The following is a 21,964-nucleotide window of genomic DNA, read 5'->3' as shown; positions in this document are numbered from 1 at the left end:
GGCTCTTGAAGAGCACAGAGGACCAGATTCAGGTCCCATGGTTCCAAGGGCATTTTGTAAGGCGGAACCATATGAGAAACTCCCTGGATGAAGGTTTTGACTTGCAGTCTGTTTGCAATCCTTCTCTGGAAAAGAACCGAGAGAGCAGAAATTTGGCCCTTAAGAGAGCTGAGGGCAAGGCCCAAGTCTACGCCTGATTGAAGGAATTCCAAAATGTGAGGAATAGAAAAACGGAGGGGAGAACGTCTCCGATCCCTGCACCAGGCGAAGTATGCCTTCCAGGCGCGGTGGTAGATGCGCATGGAAGAAGGCTTGCGTGCGCGGAGCATGGTAGATATAACCGTCTGGGGCAGCCCCTTCTGCCTCAGTACCCAGGACTCAACGGCCACGCCGTTAAACACAGGACCTCTGAGTTCGGGTGGTAAATGGGCCCTTGAGACAGGAGGTCTGCGCGGCTCGGCAGCCTCCAAGGTACGTCTGAGACCAATTGTACCATCTCGGCGTACCATGTCCTGCGTGGCCAGTCCGGAGCGATGAGAATTACTGGAATCCGTTCTGCCTTGATCTTCCTGATCACCTTCGCCAGAAGGGGAATTGGAGGAAAGATGTATGGGAGTCTGAAACCCTGCCATGAGAGGACGAGAGCGTCGGCTCCGAGGGCTGAGGGGTCGTGAGACCTGGCCACGAAAACGGGAACCTGGCAATTGAGGCGAGATGCCATTAGATCCACGTCCGGAGTCCCCCATCGAGAACATATCTGGTGAAAGACTGCGGGATGGAGAGACCACTCTCCGGGATCGAGACTGTGGCGACTGAGAAAGTCCGCTTCCCAGTTTTCCACGCCTGGGATGTAAACTGCTGAGAGTATGGAGTGGTTGGTCTCGGCCCAGCGGAGAATGAGCGTTACCTCGGCCATGGCCGCTTTGCTGCGAGTGCCCCCTTGGCGGTTGATATAGGCTACCGCAGTGGCGTTGTCGGACTGGACTCTGACCGCGCGGCCGGAAAGGAACGGATGAAACTGGCGGAGAGCCAGTCTGATTGCCCGAATCTCTAAGATGTTGATGGGCAGCTGGGATTCCTGCAGGGACCAGCGACCCTGAGTCGAGTGGCGTTGGAACACTGCACCCCAGCCGAAGAGACTGGCGTCCGTTGTGACAACCAGCCAGTGCACCGGAAGGAAAGACTTCCCCCGAGTCAGGGAGGACCTCTTGGTCCACCACCTGAGAGACTGCCTGATTGGGCGAGAGAGCAGGAGACGGCGGTCGAGCGAGGCGGGATTCCTGTCCCATACTGCTAGAAGGGCGTGCTGTAGGGGACGGAGGTGAAAAACAGCAAAAGGCACTGCCTCCATCGCCGCCACCATCCTGCCGAGTACCCTCATGGAGAAGCGTAGGGAGTGAGGGCGAGGTTGGATAAGCTTTCGGACTTCTCTCTGTAGAGTGGAAACCTTTTCCGGAGGTAGTAGTACTAGACCTTGAGAGGAGTCTAGGATCATTCCCAGGTAGGATATGGATTGAGCCGGGACTAGGGAAGATTTTTTGAAGTTGATTTTCCAACCCAGGCGCAAAAAGGTATTTATGGTGACGTCTACTGCTTCTGAGCAGGATCGAAAAGAGGAGCCCTTTATGAGGATGTCGTCCAAGTAGGGCAACACCACTATGCCTCGAGCATGGAGAATGGCCACGGCAGCTGCCATGACCTTGGTAAACACCCGAGGAGCGGTGGCCAGCCCGAAGGGTAGGGCGACAAACTGAAAATGGTGCCCCTGGACCGCGAAGCGGAGGAAGCGCTGATGAGACGGTAGGATGGGAATGTGCAGGTAAGCGTCTTGAACATCTAGAGATGCAAGGAACTCGCCCTCTTCCAGAGAGGCAATTACCGAGCGGAGAGACTCCATGCGGAATTGACGTACGCGAACGTACTTGTTGAGAAGCTTGAGGTCTAATATTGGACGTACTGATCCGTCCTTCTTTGGTACAATGAAAAGATTGGAATAGAAACCTTGGTACCTCTCGTTCTGAGGTACCGGGATGATGACCCCGTCTTCCCATAGCGACTTTATGGCCTGGAAATACTGACGGACCCTTGCTCTGGGAGGAGGGGACTGGAAGAAACGAGGTGGGGGAAGAGAGACAAACTCTATCTTGTAACCGAAGGACACTAGGTCGCGGACCCATCGGTCGGGAACTACCGAGAGCCACGCGTCCCGAAAAAAAAGTAGGCGGCCGCCAACTCTGTCGGTGTCCCTCGGCATTTGCCAAAAGTCATTGAGGTGGAGACCTGTTAGGTCTGGGCCCTCGGGATCCCTGTTGTCTGGGTCTGCCTCTCCAGGAGGGAGAAGGTTTGTAAGACGGCTGGGAGACTCTGTCCTTGCGCTGACCTCTCCCGACGCCGGGTGGCGCGGAGGAGGGATTGGACCAATTGGAGTTAAAACGGAAATATCGGCCTCGGCCCTGTTGGTTGCGAAAGGGCCGAAAAGTTCGTTGCTGGGGAAGGAATTTGCTCTTTCCTCCTGTAGAGTCTGCGATTATTTTGTCTAGTTTGTCCCCAAAAAGGCGTTCGCCCTGGTATGGAAGAGACGTGAGGGATTTTTTGGAGCCCGAGTCCGCCTTCCAGTCCCTGAGCCAAAGGGATCTGCGGATCGTGACCGCATTGGCCGCTGCCTGTGAGGCACAGTTGGCCGCGTCTAAGGATGCGGAAACTACGAAGTCCCCCGCTCTGGCAATCTGAGTGGTCAGGTGTGAAATTTCGGGGGGTAAGTCGGCACTTAGTGCTGTAGAGGTTAAAGACTCAGCCCAATGGGTCATGGCTTTTGCAACCCACGTGACGGCAAAAGAAGGAAAGAGAGAAGCCGAGGAGGCTTCAAAGGCCGAACGAGCCATCTGTTCAATTTGTCTATCAGTGGGATGCTTGATGGACGCACCCTCGGAGGAAGATAGAACCGCCTTGGTGGCTAGCCGCGACACTGGCGGGTCCACGGAGGGTGACTGAGACCACTCCTTAGCTAGGTCCTGAGCAAACGGATACTTCAATTGCATAGCCTTCTGACCTGAGAAACGTTTATCCGGACGGACTCTATGGAGATCGACAATGTCCTTGAATTGAGGGTGCGTAGGAAAAAATTTATGAGCCTTTGTGGTTCGCCCGAATGACACGGGATGAACCGCCTTGGACGGGGTTTCCTCCTCTAACTGTAGGGTCTGACTTACAGAGTCTATGAGAGAATCTAGGGTCTCTTGATCGTGATGATACTCTGGGGAACAGGACGCGTTGGATGCGTCGTCCAGGAAGGATTCCCTGCTATGAGTCGGGGATGAGTGGCGAGAGACATCGCTCTCTGAGCCGGAGGGCTGATCACGGACCGGAGATATTACCCTGGACCTTTTAGATGAGTGAGGGCTTCTGGAAGCGGTACGACCTCTAGGCCGAGAGGGGTTCTTAGACCGCGTTACATCATCCGTGGAAGTGCCCTGGGTAAGGGACGGCTCACGGAGGGACTGTATCGTCCTTTCCAAGGATGCCACAGATCGAGCAAGGGAGGACGCCCATGCGGGGGTACTAGGCTCGCTACATTCCGGGACAGAGGCCGGAGTATCCTGTGCCGCAGACATTTCGCAGGCGGTGCACAGCGGAGCAGTGTGACCTCGGGGCAGAGATACCTTGCAGGAGGTGCACACAGCAAAAATAACAGAGTGGGTCTTTCCAATCCGTTTTTGCCTAGACTGTGACATGTTTGTGATTTAAGTGAGCGTACTGGCAGGGGGGGAGACAATCCTAATGCGTGCGTCTCACCAAAGTGTCTGCGGTGGTCTGGCAGGTAGATCCTGAAGTCCTGTGCGCTGCGGAGCTGCAGAGCCACCAGCGTACTTCCCGGTCCAAGATGGCCGCCGAGATGTGAGAAGGGCGCTTCTCGGGAACGAGAAGCGCCCAGGGAGGGGGCGTGTCATGGGCGGGCGTTGGCGTGCATGTAGGCGGGCGCTGGAGTCCGGCCCGGGCCGGGTTGCCAGTGCACCAACGAAGCGCCGGAATGCCCGCCGTGCCCCCTCAGAAGTACAACGCTGCCCCGCGGCTGCAGAGCCGCATTAGTAAGAGAGAAAGGGGGCCACCTCCTGTCAGCTCGTCGGTCCCCGCACTTACCCTGTGCGATGGAACCGATGCTCCATCCACCTTCACCTTGGTAGGGAGAGGGTGGAGAGCCTCTGCCGCCGTGCGTCATCCGCTATATTCAGTGGTGATGCAGTGGGCGGCTGCACGGACGCCATGTCAGTCTGTCCGGCTGTGCCCTGGCTCCAGGAAACTTAGGTGGATGATTAGTCCCCGTGGTCGCCTGAGAGGGAGGGAGGGAGATCGGAACGCTAAGGAACCGTCGCCACACTGAAAAGTGAGCCAGGGCTGGCATCCATCGTCGCGGGAAAGGATACAGGAGGAACGCTCCATGTACTTGCCCGTTGTTGGTGCGGGAGAGATCAGAGCTGAAAATTTGCCTGTCGCTCCCTTCTCTCCGTTAAATCCAAAAATTGGTGGGGTCCAGAGGACCCAAGTGCCTCCTGAGACACTAAGTAAGAACTGGGTCTGGATTGTCCAGCCCGTGGGTGTATACTGCAGGGGAGGAGTTAATCTTTTGTCTGTGTTTAACTTAGTGTCCTCCTAGTGGCAGCAGCATAACACCCATTCGTCCTGTGTCCCCCAATGATACGTAGGAGAAAGTAAGTCGTTAAGGGGTTAAGTCACCTATATGACTAGGCGCTAAGTTTAATGTGTGTTTCGTGGCTAAGTGATCGGGGATAGGGTAACAAAAAAATTGAGTTTTGTCATTTTAAAGGGGCTATATGGAACTTTATTTTTTTTTTGTTTGCTGGGGCTAATAACTTACTGGCAGGAAGTTGCTAACTACTTGCCTGTTCTGCCCTCCAACCTCTCTCCCAAGCCGGGCAGAGATTCTCAGGCTTCATTCTCAGGTCACTAAGGGGTTAACTACGTCGCGGGTCAGGATTTGTGACACTCTTCTTATTCCGTTTTTCCTGCATTGATCAAAGCTCACTAAGTGGTATAAGGTTATAGGAAGCCATTGGGCATACCAGAGAAAAGCACGTGCTGTAACCCAGGGGAGCACCCAGACAAAAGGCGGCCTCTGTGCAATAACAGTAAATGGGCCCTTTCCAGTTATGTGTCTCTGGCAGAAGCCACTTGCTCCTTCAGAGGGGACAGTGGCCCCGTTACCTCTAGGACCCCTGCATGGCTGCACAGCTAGCGCCAATGGTATGTCAGCTCCTGCTGTAACCCTCTTTTAGACACCTGAAGTTCCTTCACTTTCCGCCACTCTATAAATCGGGGGAATAGTGGGGGCTCAAAATGGCGTTATTCCCAAGCTTCACAGAGACTAGACATGCCAAGCGTTGGTACGCAACCCTCCTCCCAGCCACAAGGATGCTGCCAAAAAATACACCCAAAAACTCTGTACCACCAAACACTCATCGTAAGGTCTCCTCTGCTGAGTTTTTGATATGAGGTGGATGCTGATTCCACATGAATTGTCTAAAAATTGAGATAATTCCATGGAATCCACAGCGGAGAATTGTGTCGCTTACGTAACAGTTGGGGTGTCCATACCATGGTAATAACTTTTGTGCCTCACGCTTCGGGCAGAGGAGGCCGGGACCCAACCTCCACCTTCTGTTTCCAATTTAAAAGAGGGTGTCCCCTACCTTGACAAGCCCCTTTTAAATCAATGGATCCCCCTTATAAAAATAAACATAAAATACACTCACCTCCCATTCCTGCGACGTCGACGCTGGGGCTCCCGTGATATTGTGACCCCTGCAGTCAATCAGTGGCTACAATTAGGCTACTTGGGACCCATGTTCTCAGGATTAGGGACCAAGTGACCCCCAGCGATCGTACATTTATCAACTATGCTGTGGACATGGTGGTAAATAGTAGACACAAAGGCAGATATGCGTATGGTGATGGCTGCAGTAATCTACACATATGAACATTTTCCCATCCCCTTAGCTCCCATTGTTGTACATTAAGTATATCTAGCAGCCGGTGCATGAGAGGTTTTGCCGAATCTCACCTTGGCCAGGCAGAAGCACGCCATCATCCGGACTCGGTAGAAGCACTGCTCTTGCTCCAGGATGTCAGTCAGAGCGAGACGAGAGGCCGGGGTGGGGAAGGTTTCCAGCGCTAGAATGGACTCTTCTTGGGCCACCACATCCCTCTCGTAGCGGAGCTGATACTGCCACATAAAATCGGCCTGTTCAAACTCCACCTTCCTCAGCAACGACATGTCCGGATCAATCCGTATCCACAGTAATGGCGAGTCTGCACTACAGCAAGAAAAAATATATATATATATTTTTTTTAAATATATAATTTGTGGACATTTGCCAGCATGTAAAAGTTTGGGCACCCCTGGTCAAAATTACTGTTATTGTGAACTGTTACGCAAGCTGAAGATGAAAAGATCTCTAAAAGGGCTAAAAGTTACAGATGACACATTTCCTTTCTATTTTAGGCAAAAATATACTTTATTTTCATCTTTTACATTTTAAACATTACAAAAAGGAAAATGGGCCAATGCAAAAGTTTGGGCACCCTTGGAGATTTGTGTGCTCAGATAACTTTGTCCAAGGTTTCAGACCTTAATTAGCCTGTAAGGGTTATGGCTTGGTCACTGTCATCGGTAGCAAAGGCCAGGTGATGGAAATTTCCCAGCTTTGAAAAAACCCAGCCTCCTCTAACCTTCTGCCAAAAACAGCAGCCATAGGTTTTTCTAAGCAGCTGCCTAGCACTCTGGAAATTAAAATGGTGGAGGCAACAGAGCAGGAGAAGGCTATAAGAAGATAGCAAAGCGTTTTCAAGGTAACCTTTTCCTCATTTTAAAATGAAATTAAGAAATGGCAGTTAGCAGAAACAGTGGAGGTCAACATAAGGTCAGGAAGACCAAGTAAAATGTCAGTAGCAAGAGCACATAAGATTGCCATCAACGCAAATCAGAACCCCAGCTTAACTGCAAAAGACCTTCAGAAAGATTTATCAGACTCTGGAGTTGTGGAACATTGTTCTACTGTTCAAAGACACCTGTACAAATATGGCCTTCATGGAAGAGTCATCAGAAGAAAATTTCTCCGGCGTCCTCACCATAAATTTCAGAGTCAGAAGATGTGACCGCTCTCCCTGGCCGCTGGCGATACACAGAAAGGAGGTAATCGCTCCCGCAATGTATCACTAAGCTGCCGTGAGAGAGTTCACCGGAGTTCATCAGCTGATCAGCTCCGGTGCTCTCACTTACAGCACTGCTGCGTGAGAGCTTCCTCACAGCAGCTCAGTTCCATACACTGTGGGAACGATGACGCTCCTGATTGCGTATTGCCAGCTGTCTGAGAGAAGTCACATCAGTGACTGCTCTCATAGTTATCCAGGTCGTTATGGGACATTATGGATTATCTTCTCTGTGGACAGGTGAGGAATATTTGGCTTATTATTTTATTTTTGTTGCAAGAGACGTTGGCGTCAGTGAATTAGGCGTTCTGTGTGCCTGTGTTTTTATACAGTATCACTATGGGGCTACTAATGTACAGGTGTCCTACAGACGTCTCTCCATTACTAACCTGTGAGATTGATGTCACCAGACAATACAAAGGTGACATCAACCCCGCAAATTGAACCCCACTCGCCGCCACTACAGGACAAGTGGGAAGAGTGAGGCTATGCATCAGATTTAGCGCATCTTTTAAATGCGCCTTTTCTGGGCCTGCTGAGAGCTGATGTTTTTAGTCTGGGAGAGGGACAATATCCATGGCCCCATCCTAGGCTATTAATATCAGCTAGCAGCTCTCTGCCTAGCCATTGCTGGTGAGATTTTATAGGAGAACCCCATGTAATTTGACATGTAATCCTATCTGGTTTGCAATTAGGGGGACCACCATTTGAGTTGCATCAGGCCAATAACCCAAACGCACCACCAGGCTATTTATGAGTGGTGTAAACAAAAAGAAAAGCTATGGAGCATGTGTCAGATGACATGGCCTCCACAATTACCTGACCTCAACCCAATATAGATGTTTGGGATGAGTTGGATGCAAAGTTAAGGTAAAGCAGCCAACAAGTGCTCAGCACCTACAGGACTGTTGGAAGCCACTCCAGGAGACTATCTAATAAAGCTGCGTAAGAGCATGCCAATGGGATGTAAAGCGGTCATCAGAGTAAAAGGGGTGGTATTTTGAGGAATTTAACAATTAACAGATGTTCTGGTTTGCTTGACATGCGTTTTATTATTTAATGTTTCCTTAAGTTCACACTAGGTGTTTTTTTTCTGCAGCAAAACCAGCACTCTTGGCATAAAAGAAGGAGCGTCCAAAATGCATGGTTTTAGTGCGGGTTTTGGTGCTTTTTTCAGGATCCCAAAGTTCAGCTTTGCTTCCATCACAGAATCATGAACACAGGTCACCAATACAAGACAGGTTCATGAAAAAATACACATACAAATGTAACAGCGGGGAAGGTGAAGTGGTCTGGAATAATTTACCTAAGGGTACCGTCTCACAGTGGCACTTTTGTCGCTACGACGGCACGATCCGTGACGTTCCAGCGATATCCATACGATATCGCTGTGTCTGACACGCAGCAGCGATCAGGGACCCTGCTGAGAATCGTACATCGTAGCAGATCGTTTGGAACTTTCTTTCGTCGCTGGATCTCCCGCTGTCATCGTTGGATCGGTGTGTGTGACACCGATCCAACGATGCGTTCGCTTGTAACCAGGGTAAACATTGGGTTACTAAGCGCAGGGCCGCGCTTAGTAACCCGATGTTTACCCTGGTTACCATTGTAAATGTAAAAAAAAACAAACAGTACATACTCACATTCCGGTGTCAGTCAGGTCCCTTGCTGTCCGCTTCCTGCACTGACTGAGCGCCGGCCGTAAAGTGAAAGCAGAGCACAGCGGTGACGTCACCGCTCTGCTGTTAGGGCCGGCACTCAGTCAGTGCAGGGAAGCGGACGCCGGGGGACGCGAAGGTGAGTATGTACTGTTTGTTTTTTTAACATTCACTGGTAACCAGGGTAAACATCGGGTTACTAAGCACGGCCCTGCACTTAGTAACCCGATGTTTACCCTGGTTACCCGGGGACCTCGGCATCGTTGGTCGCTGGAGAGCGGTCTGTGTGACAGCTCTCCAGCGACCACACAACGACTTACCAACGATCACGGCCAGGTCGTATTGCTGGTCGTGATCGTTGGTAAATCGTTTTGTGAGACGGTACCCTAAGACCCTGGCAGTGCATTACATTTGTAGGACACTTTAACTTTCACACTTTGGTCTGCCATTGAGTTGCTCAGGCATTGTGCACCCACCCGCACACCTCGGTCAGCCACAGGCATTGTTCAATTTCACACCTGTGTCGGCCAATGTTTACTTTTTTTCACATCACTATTTTTATTCAACAGTACTAATCCCAACTGCGACCTCAGGTTACCAAGACAAGATGGTAAACCTGGAAAAACAAATCACAAAAATAAATGGGCTTCATAAACTGCTGTACTTGCTTTATTCATTTTGTCAGCCTTTTTTTCCCCCCATCACCTACTGGTTTCAATGGGTGAAAAACACACTGAAAGAAGTGACATGCTGTATGCTCAGAAAAAAACATGCAAAGTACAAAATACTGACGACAATAAAACCCAATGTGTGTGCATGAGATTTCTGAAAGCTCATAGGCTTTATTGGTACTGTAAAACGCAGCTGAAAATTTGCATAAAAAATGCAGCAAAAACGTCTAGTGTGAACTTAGCCTATGTGTTCCTATGTGGATTTGCTGCCTTCAGTCTGAATCTACAATATGCACTTTCCAACAAGAACAAGGTAAACCAGTGCATGAATAGATGTATCCCTGGAAAATTAACCCATAGACCACTGATGTCAATGGGCTCCATGGGGTCTAAGGGGTATCGTTTCTCCTTATGGAGAGTGACATACCATCTCTGGCTTGTCAAGGTAAGGAGGCTTATTTGCCGTACAATGCTCCTCTGGGAATTTAAATATGCAAATTGCCTCTTCTGAGAAAAAGAGGACAAACTCTACAGCGCCACCTATTGGAAGTAGCGATCCTACAAGTCACAATCAACCCTTTAACGAGTCGTGCAATATGACTTAGGATAAAAGCCAAATCAGTATCTCAATTCGCAGACACGGTGTTTCGGGCTGTTGGCCCTCGTTTATCCTAAGTCATATTGCACGACTCGTTAAAGGGTTGATTGTGACTTGTAGGATCGCTACTTCCAATAGGTGGCGCTGTAGAGTTTAAGTCCTCTTTTTCTCAGAAGAGGCAATTTGCATATTTAAATGGACTCCATGTAATTCTTCCCTTTCCCTATGGTAGTACTGCAGATTAAAGAAGTAAAACATTCACCCACTTAAGGTACCTTCACACGAAACGACTTTGTAACGATATCGCTAGCGATCCGTGACGTTGCAGCGTCCTGGCTAGCGATATCGTTTAGTTTGACAGGCAGCAGCGATCAGGATCCTGCTGTGATGTCGCTGGTCGCTGAATAAAGTTCAGAACTTTATTTGGTCGTCCGATCGCCGTGTATCGTTGTGTTTGACAGCAAAAGCAACGATACCAGCGAAATTTTACACTGGTAACCAGGGTAAACATCGGGTTACTAAGCGCAGGGCCGCGCTTAGTAACCCGATGTTTACCCTGGTTACCAGCGTAAAATGTAAAAAAAACAAACAGTACATACTTACTTGCGTCCCCCGGCGTCCGCTTCCCACACTGACTGAGCGCTGCAAAGTGAAAGTGAAAGCACAGCGGTGACGTCACCGCTCTGCTGTTAGGGCCGGCGCTCAGTCAGTACAGGAAGCGGACGGCGAGGGACGTGAATGTGAGTATGTGCTGTTTGTTTTTTTTACATTTTACGCTGGTAACCAGGGTAAACATCGGGTTACTAAGCGCGGCCCTGCGCTTAGCAACCCGATGTTTACCCTGGTTACCCGGGGACCTCGGGATCGTTGGTCGCTGGAGAGCGGTCTGTGTGACAGCTCTCCAGCGACCAAACAGCGACGCTGCAGCGATCGGCATCGTTGTCGCTGTCGCTGCAGCGTCACTTCGTGTGAAGGTACCTTTACAGTACATGTTGGCTCTCACAGCAGATTTACATGTACTTACTCCATTGCAGAAAGGTCCATGTCCACCTCTTCCCCGTTCATCAGTGGAATTTTCTTCTTTTTATTTCTGCTCAAAAATGAAGAAAAACATTTTTTGCTTTCTTTTCATCATAAATTCCAGTTTTTTAACTTTTGTTTTTTTTCTCAAATTCATATTAAATTAGAAAAAACAAAAAACATTATGCAAAAGAGACTCCACGAAAGGTCCTAGCATATTGTGGCCACAGCCCTCCAGCAGCGCTTCGTGTCCCTATGTTTACAGACAAAAAATGAGTCAGATCCTGCGTTATTCTTCCCTCTATCAGATCCCAACTTGTACTTACTGCAGCCTGAAACATGTCAGAGTTTTACAGATGTTTGTGGGGTATTAATTTTGCATCTAAACGTACATAAATATACAACACAGAAGTTATTTCCTCTTACAAAATTAGAAATTTTTCAATTTTCGCACTGGTAAATTTGGACTACTTTTAACTTGCATATAAAGTCCATTCAGGAAAAGTTAACAGCAGGTTCCTTATTATCAGAGGTAAGATTACAATGACTGATAACACCTCTATACATAGCAGAAAACACAGGATCCACCATTCACAATAGGTGATGTCACAGCTCACCTCCTCCTGTACAATGACTGATAACACCTCTATATACAGTAGATAACACAGGATCCACCATTCACAATATGTGATGTCACAGCTCACCTCCCCCTCCTGTACAATGACTGATAACACCTCTATATACAGTAGATAACACAGGATCCACCATTCACAATAGATGATGTCACAGCTCACCTCCTCCTGTACAATGACTGATAACACCTCTATATACAGTAGATAACACAGGATCCACCATTCACAATAGGTGATGTCACAGCTCACCTCCTCCTGTACAATGACTGATAACACCTCTATATACAGTAGATAATACAGGATCCACCATTCACAATAGGTGATGTCACAGCTCACCTCCTCCTGTACAATGACTGATAACACCTCTATATACAGTAGATAATACAGGATCCACCATTCACAATAGGTGATGTCACAGCTCACCTCCTCCTGTACAATGACTGATAACATCTCTATATACAGTAGAAAACACAGGATCCACCATTCACAATAGGTGATGTCACAGCTCACCTCCTCCTCCTGTACAATGACTGATAACACCTCTGTATACAGCAGATAACACAGGATCCACCATTCACAATAGATGATGTCACAGCTCACCTCCTCGTCCTGTACAATGACTGATAACACCTCTATATACAGTAGATAACACAGGATCCACCATTCACAATAGATGATGTCACAGCTCACCTCCTCCTCCTGTACAATGACTGATAACACCTCTATATACAGTAGATAACACAGGATCCACCATTCACAATACGTGATATCACAGCTCACCTCCTCCTCCTGTACAATGACTGATAACACCTCTATATACAGTAGATAATACAGGATCCACCATTCACAATAGGTGATGTCACAGCTCACCTCCTCCTGTACAATGACTGATAACACCTCTATATACAGTAGATAATACAGGATCCACCATTCACAATAGGTGATGTCACAGCTCACCTCCTCCTGTACAATGACTGATAACATCTCTATATACAGTAGAAAACACAGGATCCACCATTCAAAATAGGAGATGTCACAGCTCACCTCCTCCTCCTGTACAATGACTGATAACACCTCTGTATACAGCAGATAACACAGGATCCACCAGTCACAATAGGTGATATCACAGCTCAACTCCTCCTCCTCCTGTACAATGACTGATAACCTCTATATACAGTAGATAACACAGGATCCACCATTCACAATAGGTGATGTCACAGCTCACCTCCTCCACCCCAACAACTTTTGCACATGCTCATTAGATGCTTCAATACAAAAGATGGGGTCAGAGTCAGTTTTTTGGTGCTAATGTACATGTAGATTTCTTTAAACAACAGAATACGAAAGTATAAAAAGTCCAGTGGCCAGTGTAAAAATTGCAATTTTTTTTCTTATAATAAATACTATGCTATGGGGGTAGGGAATTTGCAAATAGTAAAAAAAATAAAACACAAGAACCTAATTTAAAGCAATAACTTATTTTCTGATGACATGATCGATTTAAATGTTTAAAAAAAAAATGTGAAAACACCCTCACCAGAAACTCAATCTTCCCAGTAAAAAAAAAAAAAAAAAAAAAAAAGTTTAATCTGGAAAAAAAATAATTAAAAACAAAAAAATGCTTTGTGCTAAAGGACTAAAATGGGTCAGTCCTTAAGGGTAAGGGGATAATTTAATACAATAAATCCAAAGATAAAAGATTTCCACAACTACGGTAATTAAAGGGGTTCTCCACTACTAGGATAACCCCTTCTTGATCAAAATGTTTGACCTCCATAAAACAATAAAGCCTATACTCACCTGCCGTTCCCGATGTCGGCACTCTCTCTCCCGGGGCTCCCATGAGGTTTGCTAGGATACATCACACTGGAGCCCAATAAACGCTGGCGTCACTGTCTCCGCCTTTGGACAAATTGAACACGAGGAGGAAGTCCGGGCTGCAGCTGATCTCGGACTTCCTCTTCCTGCTCGATTCGACAGGAGGCGAGGACAGTAACGCCAGCGCTGACTGGAGCCAGGAATCACACGTCACAACAACCGCATGGGAGCCCCGAGACCGCAAGTACTGACACCGCAGGAATGACGCCGGCGCGGGACGGGAATATAAGCTTCATTATTTTATGGAGGCCAAGCGAGGAGTATGAGAAGAAGTTGGCAAGTATTGGAATAGGGGTAACTTTTTGATTACTGGAGGTCCGAGCACTGGGAACCCCAGCTATTGTGTGATTGGGGGTTTTGAACCTTTGAGAAGGGTCTGTGCTGCCCATCCTGGATGGAGTGGAGGTGAGCAAGCTCCATCCATTGTGTTTGGGACTGCAGAGGGCCTCATGTGGCCATTTCTGGCAGCAGTGCCATAGACAAAATTGCATTTGTGGTGGGAAATTACCATTTAATTTACAGCCAAAATCTCTGTTCTGCAAAAGAAAAAAGTAATAAAAAAAATGTGCGGTCACACGATGAACTGAGAATCATCCCCAGTCTCCTGAGGCTTAAGATACAAGGAGGGCAAGTAAGCCTCTGCGTATTCTCCGCACTCCGGCTATGATCAGCGATTTACACAAGCCGCCATCTGTTTAGAAAAGATTGGAAGGATGTTAAGAAACCGGACCCCCTGCCTGATGTGATCTGGAGAGGAAACACGTGTGTTATTAGGACACTTAGGACTGTATCAACAGCGAGGAAAGATGCCACCGTGGTTCAAGCTCCGGCCGACGCCGCTCTAGAAACAGAAAACTAACATTAATGGGAAGTCAGAGGAGGAAATGTCAGCAAATCACCTTCTGCTCTTTGAGTGACAGGGGATGTCGTGCTTCAAGCTGTTTTCTTCGATTTGCAACGTGTGGTTAAAAGATCCGTCGAGTTCTTGCACCGTCACTTTAAGGGGACCCTATGGTGGGAAAGGAAAAAAAGATGTAATAAGCTGCAAAACAAAACACGGGGCAAAAGTAGAAGACAGAAGTGATTAATTCCCTGGAAACGCAAACATTATTCATTTAGTTTGCTCCATCCTTACCGTTTTAAGATGAAGATTTAATTTCTCATCGACATGAGAGTATGAGACGGCAAACACCAATTCTAGTATTTACATTATTTTTTTCTGTTTTGGCGTTCACAGTATGGGAGAATTATGATATTTTCTTAGTTTGGACAACTTTGTATATTGCAAATCCAAATATGTTATTTTTTTTATTATTATTATTTTTCTATTTCTGCTCCGGAAAAAAAATTGGGCGAATTAACCATTTAAAAAATATATTTTTTAATGTTTTTCTTATTACATTTTTATTAGTCTCCTTAAAGGACTTAAACCTGTGACCACTTCACTGAACACAATACGCTGTAACACTAGTATTATATCGTATTGTAAAACTGACGATCTCTGGCTTCACTTCATAGAAGTGGTGACACGGCAGACAAGAGGCCTTCAGGACAGACCTGTCTGACTGCCATGAGAACTCATTGGCACCTATGATGTGTATATATCTATTCTATCTTTTCTATTCTAACCTGTCCGTGTGATTTCACTCTGCGCCGGACATGAATTACCGGCTTTTCAAAGGACACCGGTGCGTAAAAATCGGACAGCACTCGCATGGTGCGAGTGCTGTGCGATTTGTTTTTCTTGAACCCACTGACTTACATCGGTAAGTCTCGTCCGAGATACGCAGCGTGCTGAGATTTTATTCTCAGGCCGATTTCGGCTGAGAAAAAACTCGCAATAGAGATGTCACCTATTGACTAACATTGTTTTTTTTTCTCACAGGTGAGTATGAGCCCTAAAGTAAACTACGTCATGTTTAACACCAAAATTACAAGAGCGAGTCAGACAACAAAGGAGCGAAGCATCTTACCACGTATTTCTGTGTGCCCAGAACCGTGCACTCCTGCTTTATCTCCAATTCTAACACATTGCGTTTTCTGTTAAAAGCGAAGCTGCCGTAAAACTTCACCACGCCGCTCTGGTCTCTGGAAGACAACGTTAAGGAGTGGCTCCACGGCAAGATGGGGTGACTGAATCCCCCCCCCCCCCCCCCCGATATCATCATGAATATGTGGCCATTAATTGATATTTAAAGGGCATGTGTCAACAAAAATTACCTTTTACTAAGTACCTGTCACATGTCAGGAGCTGATGTTTTTATTTCAGAAAAATGCGGTCAACCGCAGACGGGGGATTTTACTTAACACCATTAATTTAAAAAAAAATACCCCAAACTGTCCCTAATGCCGCCCTAATTCACCCTATTTTACAACCGAATTTAGGTTCCATAATCATCCGTAGATCCAATCCACTGTAATAGCACGTGATCTTGTGTGTTATAGTGAAAACATGCACTTTTTTAACTCTTTACAACTCTTTACAACAGCCGGCATCTGTCTCTAAGAGCAGTGACTGGAGCTAGCTCCGATCTCTGCCAACTAACCATTTAAATGACACAATGAGACGAAGGCTACCATCTTAGATCGCCTGTGAAGCACAGCCTTGTGCTGGGCTCCATAGCAGACTGTCAGATATTCTATATACTGCAATACTGTGCTATTATAGTGCTATAGTATATAGTGTGAGCGATCACAGGTTCAACTCACCCCAAGAGCCCTAAAAAATTGAATTCACATTTCTCATTCAGCACCATTCCTCCCAGTGAATAAAGGCCGGCGGCCCCCTCGGCCCTGGGGAGCAACGCGGCTGGCCCCCTCGGCCCTAGGGAGCAACGGCCGGCCCCCTCGGCCCTGGGGAGCATCGGCCGGCCCCCTCGGCCCTGGGGAGCAATGGCCGGCCTCTTAGCCTCCCCATGCCAGAACAGCTAGTGGTGCAGAGCTCACTGACACCAGCGCGGTCCTGTAACAGGAGCCACCGCTGTACCAAGTCCGTCCATGTCTTTTTTTCCTTCTTCAATATTCCACCATGACCTGAGAGTGATATTATTGAGAAGTGGAAGAAACTGCAGCAGCACAGCCGTTCCACTGCCAGGAGTTTCATGGCCGAACAGCTGCATGCAGCCTTACATCACCAAGCACAATGCAGGCATCGGATGGAGTGGTGTTAAGCCGCCACCACTGGACGTTCTGTGCAGTGATGGATGACACTCCTATTTCTGGTATCTGATAGACGAGTCTGGGTTTGGCGAATACCAGGACGTTACCCGCCTGACTGCATTGTACCCGCTGTAGTTTGGTGGAGGAGGGAGAACACTATGGGTTTGTTTTTTCAGGGGTCGGTCTCTTACTTCCAAAGAAGAGAAATTTTAGTGATTTAGCACAAGACATTTTGGACAATAGTGGCTTCCAGCTTTGTGGGAACAGTTTCGGGAAGATCATTCTCTGTTTCCCATATTGCTTCTTAGTGCACAAGGTCCATACAGACATGGAGGGGGAGTTTGGTGGAAGGACATGCCCGGTCGAACAGACCCCAGATCACAATCCCATCAAATATCTTTGGGATGAACTAGAAAAAGAGATTGTGAGCCCGTCTAACCTCTAACACCAGGGTCTGACCTCACAAATGCTCTTATTTTTTAAGGGTCAAAAATTCCCACAGATATTACCAAAAAGAGTGGAGCTGTTATAGCTGCAGAGAGGGAACCAGCTCCATATTAATGAGTATAGATGTGGAATGGGATGATATGAAAGATTCTGTAGGTGCAAAGTGGAGGGGGCACAAACTATTATACATAGTGCTGTTATATCTACAGTACTTATTTCCTACCACATCCCCAGGACCCGATCACTTCACCTTCACACATCGGTAATAAAGGATACACCCATTGCTTTATTAGCGGCTGGATGTCTTTTCCAGACACGTTGGAGATGGATTTCAAAAATCCAGATGTGGAAACCAACATCTGACTCCACATGTGGGACTGGAACTTCTGAGATGAGGCGGTGCTGGCCAGGCTTAAAAGCTTGTTGAAAACCTAGAGGGGGAAAACAAAAAAAAAAAATGATTAAAAGGTTTACCAGCAAGGAACATAAGACAGAACCGGGCACCGATGCCAGCGAGAGACAGAAAAACATTATCACATGTGAAATGGAGCAGTGCACCAGAAGGACTATAACCCGGGGAGATGATCCTTAGGGGAAGCGAGTCCGAAGTGCGGCTGCACATGTGCCGATTTACTGTAGGCACTCATTACTGGCAGAATATACTGAGCTTGTGTATATACACTGTATATAGTCACCCCATGACCCATGCTCTATCAAGGGACCACAAAAAAAAAAAGTGTATAAAGATGAAAAAGGATTATATAATAATGCATGTTACACCTATCCATAGGTTATACGAACCCAAGAGATAAATCCCATATTTAATCCCACAAAACGATGAGAGGACCGCCCCACAACCATGTCACCGCACATGAAGGCACAAGACGTGGACCTACAAAGCGTGAGACACAACCGTAACCAATCTTCAGTGCGAGAGTGAGCACACAAATGACGCTCTACTCGATCGTCTCATGCACCAACACTTTAGTGCAGGGGCACACACATCACCCTCTCCTCGCTGCTGACGTCACTGAACTCCTTTACTATCACTTCAGTGCGAGAGTGAGCAAACAAAGGACGCTCTACTCAATCGTCTCATGCACCAACACTTTAGTGCAGGGGCACACACATCACCCTCTCCTCGCTGCTGACGTCACTGAACTCCTTTACTATCACTTCAGTGCGAGAGTGAGCAAACAAAGGACGCTCTACTCAATCGTCTCATGCACCAACACTTTAGTGCAGGGGCACACACATCACTCTCTCCTCTCTGTAGTCATCACTTGACGCCACGTCAACAGCGCCACTCACCTTCCGATGCAGAAATTATAGCTGCTGACTAACCCTTTTACGTCACAAATTCTACGAGGACATGTACTCCCCAAAAAATGGGAAGAAAACAGAAAATTATGCTATAGCTGACACTGAAAAAAATTGCGTCTTCAAACTGGGACAAGCAATGTAAAAGTAACACTTCGCACACGTCTAGTCTATAATCCTATATATTTCTCAGTTAATGTGCTATCATCAGCCCCGGGAGCTCGCGGACTCTCCGACATGCCGGGCCAGAGTCAATACTACAGTACATTTATTTTGGATTCATCTAGATAGGAGGCTGTAATCAGAGGAGGGCGCGGAGGTAAATCATCCTGTAATGTCGGCCCCGTCTGCTACAACACGCGACTGCTTGTGCGTCGATCAAACACTTAACAGGACAGACAAGTGTGTTCTTCCTGGCAGCCGGTGACATATTCTGCCCTTAATCCTGAGTGGGCGATATAGAGAATTACAAAGTGCGAGCCATGACGAATGAGAGACGGGATCAATGACTCCTCGAAACCAAACATGTCAAATAGAAAATGTCAGGGACGGGAAATATCGACATGGCGTACAGTAACTGGGGAACATCAAGCCAAGGGGGTCTGCACAGTAAATGTATCATCTGTCCACAGGAGAGAAGACAAATGTACGACCGCTGGGGGTCCCATCGCAGTCCCACAGACTATGGATGGACACTTCTCTGTTCTAGGGATCGCTGATGGTCCCACAGATGGGTGAGCAATGTGTGATGGCCAGTGATAGGACTACTAGGAAAGGGGGGACCCATCACAATTCCTCTAGTGATCGATGGTGGTCCTAAATATTAACACATTTATTACCAAATCCTATGAACAGCTGATAAAATACTTTATAAAAAATAAATCCCTTAAGAAGTATTCTCCCTTAAACCCCTCATGACTTCAAATGCTTGATTCACAAGATAAATATTTAGTGGCTCTTTTTTATTCCAGCTTTTACTCACAATAATAAGGAGCGTCTCTTGCTGTCAGTGAATGGAAACACTGTTGTTTACCTGCAGAGGTTGAGAACCCGAACCTTTCTCATTCCCATATATTCAGCCATCAGTGCCCCCCACTGTGATTTCAATGTAGCCACCAATTTCTGTATATCTGACATCGCTGGCATATACTAGGTGGTGGACTTACTTTATCAATTCCCAGTCTGCACTTATTATCCTTTGCTGTACATTCACAATATAAGCCACAGACATTAATAAACGCTTCTTAGAGCTGGTGAAACTGATGTATGTACTTGAAAATCCACATTGGAATGTTTGTATAATTTTTCATGAAAGTTTAACAATCTTTGTCTTCTTAACCTGATTGCCAGCTCCTCAGTGTCCCTCCTAACTGTTGCGGCTGAATCTGCTCTCACCTAGCCTAAGTAACAGCTTCTGATTGTCCCTTCTCCCTGTTGTGGCTGAATCTAATCTCACCTACCATAAGAAACAGCTCCTCAGTATTCCTCCTCCCTGCTCCGGGGGATTCTAATCTCACTTAGCCTGACTACCAGCTCCTCAGTGTCCCTCCTCCCTGCTCCGGGGGAACCTAACCTCACTTAGCCTGACTGCCAGCTCCTCAGTGTCCCTCCTCCCTGATCCGGGGAAATCAAATCTCACTTAGCCTGACTGCCAGCTCCTCAGTGTCCCTCCTCCCTGCTCCGGGGGAATCTAATCTCACTTAGCCTGATTGCCAGCTCCTCAGTGTCCCTCCTCCCTGGTCCAGAGAAATCAAATCTCACTTAGCCTGACTGCCAGCTCCTCAGTGTCCCTCCTCCCTGCTCCGGGGGAATCTAATCTCACTTAGCCTGATTGCCAGCTCCTCAGTGTCCCTCCTCCCTGCTCCGGGGGATTCTAATCTCACTTAGCCTGACTGCCAGCTCCTCAGTGTCCCTCCTCCCTGATCCGGGGAAATCAAATCTCACATAGCCTGATTGCCAGCTCCTCAGTGTCCCTCCTCCCTGCTCCAGGGGATTCTAATCTCACTTAGCCTGATTGCCAGCTCCTCAGTGTCCCTCCTCCCTGCTCCGGGAGATTCTAATCTCACTTAGCCTGATTGCCAGCTCCTCAGTGTCCCTCCTCCCTGCTCCGGGGGAACCTAACCTCACTTAGCCTGACTGCCAGCTCCTCAGTGTCCCTCCTCCCTGATCCGGGGAAATCAAATCTCACATAGCCTGATTGCCAGCTCCTCAGTGTCCCTCCTCCCTGCTCCAGGGGATTCTAATCTCACTTAGCCTGATTGCCAGCTCCTCAGTGTCCCTCCTCCCTGCTCCGGGAGATTCTAATCTCACTTAGCCTGATTGCCAGCTCCTCAGTGTCCCTCCTCCCTGCTCCGGGGGAACCTAACCTCACTTAGCCTGACTGCCAGCTCCTCAGTGTTCCTCCTCCCTGATACAGAAAAATGAAATCTCACTTAGCCTGACTGCCAGCTCCTCAGTGTCCCTCCTCCCTGCACCGGGGGATTCCAATCTCACATAGCCTGATTGCCAGCTCCTCAGTGTCCCTCCTCCCTGCTCCGGGAGATTCTAATCTCACTTAGCCTGATTGCCAGCTCCTCAGTGTCCCTCCTCCCTGCTCCGGGGGAACCTAACCTCACTTAGCCTGACTGCCAGCTCCTCAGTGTCCCTCCTCCCTGATCCGGGGAAATCAAATCTCACATAGCCTGATTGCCAGCTCCTCAGTGTCCCTCCTCCCTGCTCCAGGGGATTCTAATCTCACTTAGCCTGATTGCCAGCTCCTCAGTGTCCCTCCTCCCTGCTCCGGGAGATTCTAATCTCACTTAGCCTGATTGCCAGCTCCTCAGTGTCCCTCCTCCCTGCTCCGGGGGAACCTAACCTCACTTAGCCTGACTGCCAGCTCCTCAGTGTTCCTCCTCCCTGATACAGAAAAATGAAATCTCACTTAGCCTGACTGCCAGCTCCTCAGTGTCCCTCCTCCCTGCACCGGGGGATTCCAATCTCACATAGCCTGATTGCCAGCTCCTCAGTGTCCCTCCTCCCTGCTCCTGGGGAATCTAATCTCACTTAGCCTGACTGCCAGCTCCTCAGTGTCCCTCCTCCTTGCTTCAGGGTAATCTAATCTCACTTAGCCTGATTGCCAGCTCCTCAGTGTCCCTCCTCCCTGCTCCTGGGGAATCTAATCTCACTTAGCCTGACTGCCAGCTCCTCAGTGTCCCTCCTCCTTGCTTCAGGGTAATCTAATCTCACTTAGCCTGATTACCAGCTCCTCAGTGTCCCTCCTCCCTGCTCCTGGGGAATCTTATCTCAATTAGCCTGACTGCTAGCTCCTCAGTGTCCCTCCTCATCAGGACCAAGAGACCAATTTAATAATGTATTGTG

General features: G+C 48.0%; 1 protein-coding gene across 3 annotated transcripts in view; it reads right to left on the bottom strand.

Annotated features, from left to right (window-relative positions):
• Positions 1-21,964, bottom strand: part of TAF2 (TATA-box binding protein associated factor 2) — a 175,949-nt gene that overhangs the window by 100,625 nt on the left and 53,360 nt on the right. For all 3 annotated transcript variants that reach the window (XM_077271130.1, XM_077271131.1, XM_077271129.1), the window contains exons 12-16: positions 17,564-17,718; positions 15,655-15,769; positions 14,581-14,690; positions 11,176-11,241; positions 6,077-6,329 (exon numbers count right to left, since the gene is read on the bottom strand). In XM_077271130.1, coding sequence (XP_077127245.1) covers positions 6,077-6,329; positions 11,176-11,241; positions 14,581-14,690; positions 15,655-15,769; positions 17,564-17,718 — 699 coding nt within the window. The remainder of the gene's footprint in view (positions 1-6,076; positions 6,330-11,175; positions 11,242-14,580; positions 14,691-15,654; positions 15,770-17,563; positions 17,719-21,964) is intronic.

The sequence above is a fragment of the Ranitomeya variabilis genome, chromosome 6 (genome assembly GCF_051348905.1).
Source record: "Ranitomeya variabilis isolate aRanVar5 chromosome 6, aRanVar5.hap1, whole genome shotgun sequence".
Lineage (NCBI taxonomy): Eukaryota > Metazoa > Chordata > Amphibia > Anura > Dendrobatidae > Ranitomeya > Ranitomeya variabilis.
This window is presented reverse-complemented; position numbering and strand designations above follow the sequence as displayed.